The 1,685-nt window shown below is 46.4% G+C and overlaps 1 protein-coding gene across 1 annotated transcript; it reads left to right on the plus strand.

Annotated features, from left to right (window-relative positions):
• Positions 1 to 34: 34 nt before the first annotated feature.
• Pmar_PMAR015616 (thermitase, putative) lies at positions 35 to 883 on the plus strand (the record flags this gene model as incomplete). Its single annotated transcript, XM_002766743.1, has 1 exon — positions 35 to 883. A coding segment is annotated over one exon (849 nt), but the record flags the coding sequence as incomplete, so codon positions are not given.
• Positions 884 to 1,685: the final 802 nt, after the last annotated feature.

A 1,685-nucleotide genomic window follows, 5' to 3' on the forward strand; every position in this document is an offset into this window, starting at 1 on the left:
GAGGGCTTATCTGGAGGGCATCTCCGTACCAAAGGCTTGGAACATCCTGGACTCTACTTCCAAGAGGACACCTGTAACCATTGCCGTTATCGACGATGGTGTACAAGCCGATCATCCCGACTTGCAAGGGGTCGTCACTGAAGGCTATAACGTTATTGATAAGAATACTGATACCCATCCTCGAGGACCGCATGGAACAATGATGGCTGGCATTCTAGGTGCTATCAGGAATAACAAGATCGGTATCGCGGGTATCGCCGACCGTCTCCGTGTCATGCCTATCTATACAAGCGACAAGCCGTCTTTTGGAGGGATGACCGATGCTTTCACCTATCTCATTTCTAAGAGGCCAGATGTGAAAGTAATTCTGTTTTCGCAAGGATTCAAAACTTACTACCCACCCCTGTTGAAGAAGATTCTCGAAGCAGTGTCAGCTGGCATGCTAGTTGTTGTGGCAGCAGGAAATGACCACTCAGATCTGGACACGGAAGAATACTATCCTTGTTCCCTCAGCGGACCCTATACGGATGGTGTTATATGTGTGGCTGCTTCAAATGGTACAAGAATGCAGTTGGACGACGAAAGCAATTTTGGTTCAGCTGTTGACATCGCCGCTCCTGGCTACCAAATACTGGCAACTACTTCCACTGGAAAGTATGGAAAGGGTACAGGTACCTCAGGGGCCGCGGCCATCGTTGCAGGTATGGCTGGAATGCTCTATAGTCTTGAACCTTCTCAGCATGCTAAACTGACTCCAGGTTATATCCGAAGTATCATCAAAAATACGGCCACGCCAGGTGTGATGGATAGCAAAGGGGGTAAGGTTCTCACTTTTGGCCGCGTGAATGCTGAGGCGGCTGTACGAGAAATACTTAAGAAGTAGAAGATCGCTCTCATCAAGGTTTTGTCCTAATGATGACCGAATCACCCCCGAGTAAACTTTACGTCATTTACTTTCATTAATCATTATAAGTATGTGATTTGACATCGTAGTGATTCTGCTCCAGCTGAGCTGGCGACTTACTTTTCACTTTATTCGCAAACTAACAACTCATATTCGCCCCGCGAATAACTACACTCCAGAACTCCATCGCTTGTGTTTTTTACAGTGTATTATAGTTCGTGGAAAAATATATCTTACGAGCAATTCAGTTAAATGTGAAACTATGGAGAGTCGAAGTTGTATCTTCGTGTGACACGAATCGTGTCAGACTTTCTACTGCTCATCACGCCCCCCCCCCAAGAAATTATTTAGCGCGTGGAGTGCGCTTTACGCAGAGCACCGACTTATCAGCTTCTTCCCTACCCTCGATACGTGCAAATCATACACTATCAATGATTAGTCTCTCACTTTTCATGTGTAACGGCACGGGTTGCCATCCGATATTGAGTACACCGGAGATCACTTACAATGGTCGCCACCAAAAAGCTCGCGAATTCTTACATAATCCAGTTGCAGCATGACGGAGAAATCGAGCAAATAACTTCTCGCTAACAACACGGCGCTTGAGCCACAGACATCACTGATGTCTGATGGCTGATGTCACATCAGCCAATTAACTCGGCCTCTGAGAGGCCGTTGCATGCCCTTGCTCTAATATAGACAGGTAATCCTAGGTATTAAGTCTGTACTGTTAGACTAACAGTGTTAGTCTCTGACTACCATTTGGGACGGTTTCGATCCG

The sequence above is a fragment of the Perkinsus marinus genome (assembly GCF_000006405.1).
Source record: "Perkinsus marinus ATCC 50983 genomic scaffold scf_1104296971974, whole genome shotgun sequence".
In the NCBI taxonomy this organism is placed as follows: Eukaryota; Perkinsozoa; order Perkinsida; family Perkinsidae; genus Perkinsus; species Perkinsus marinus.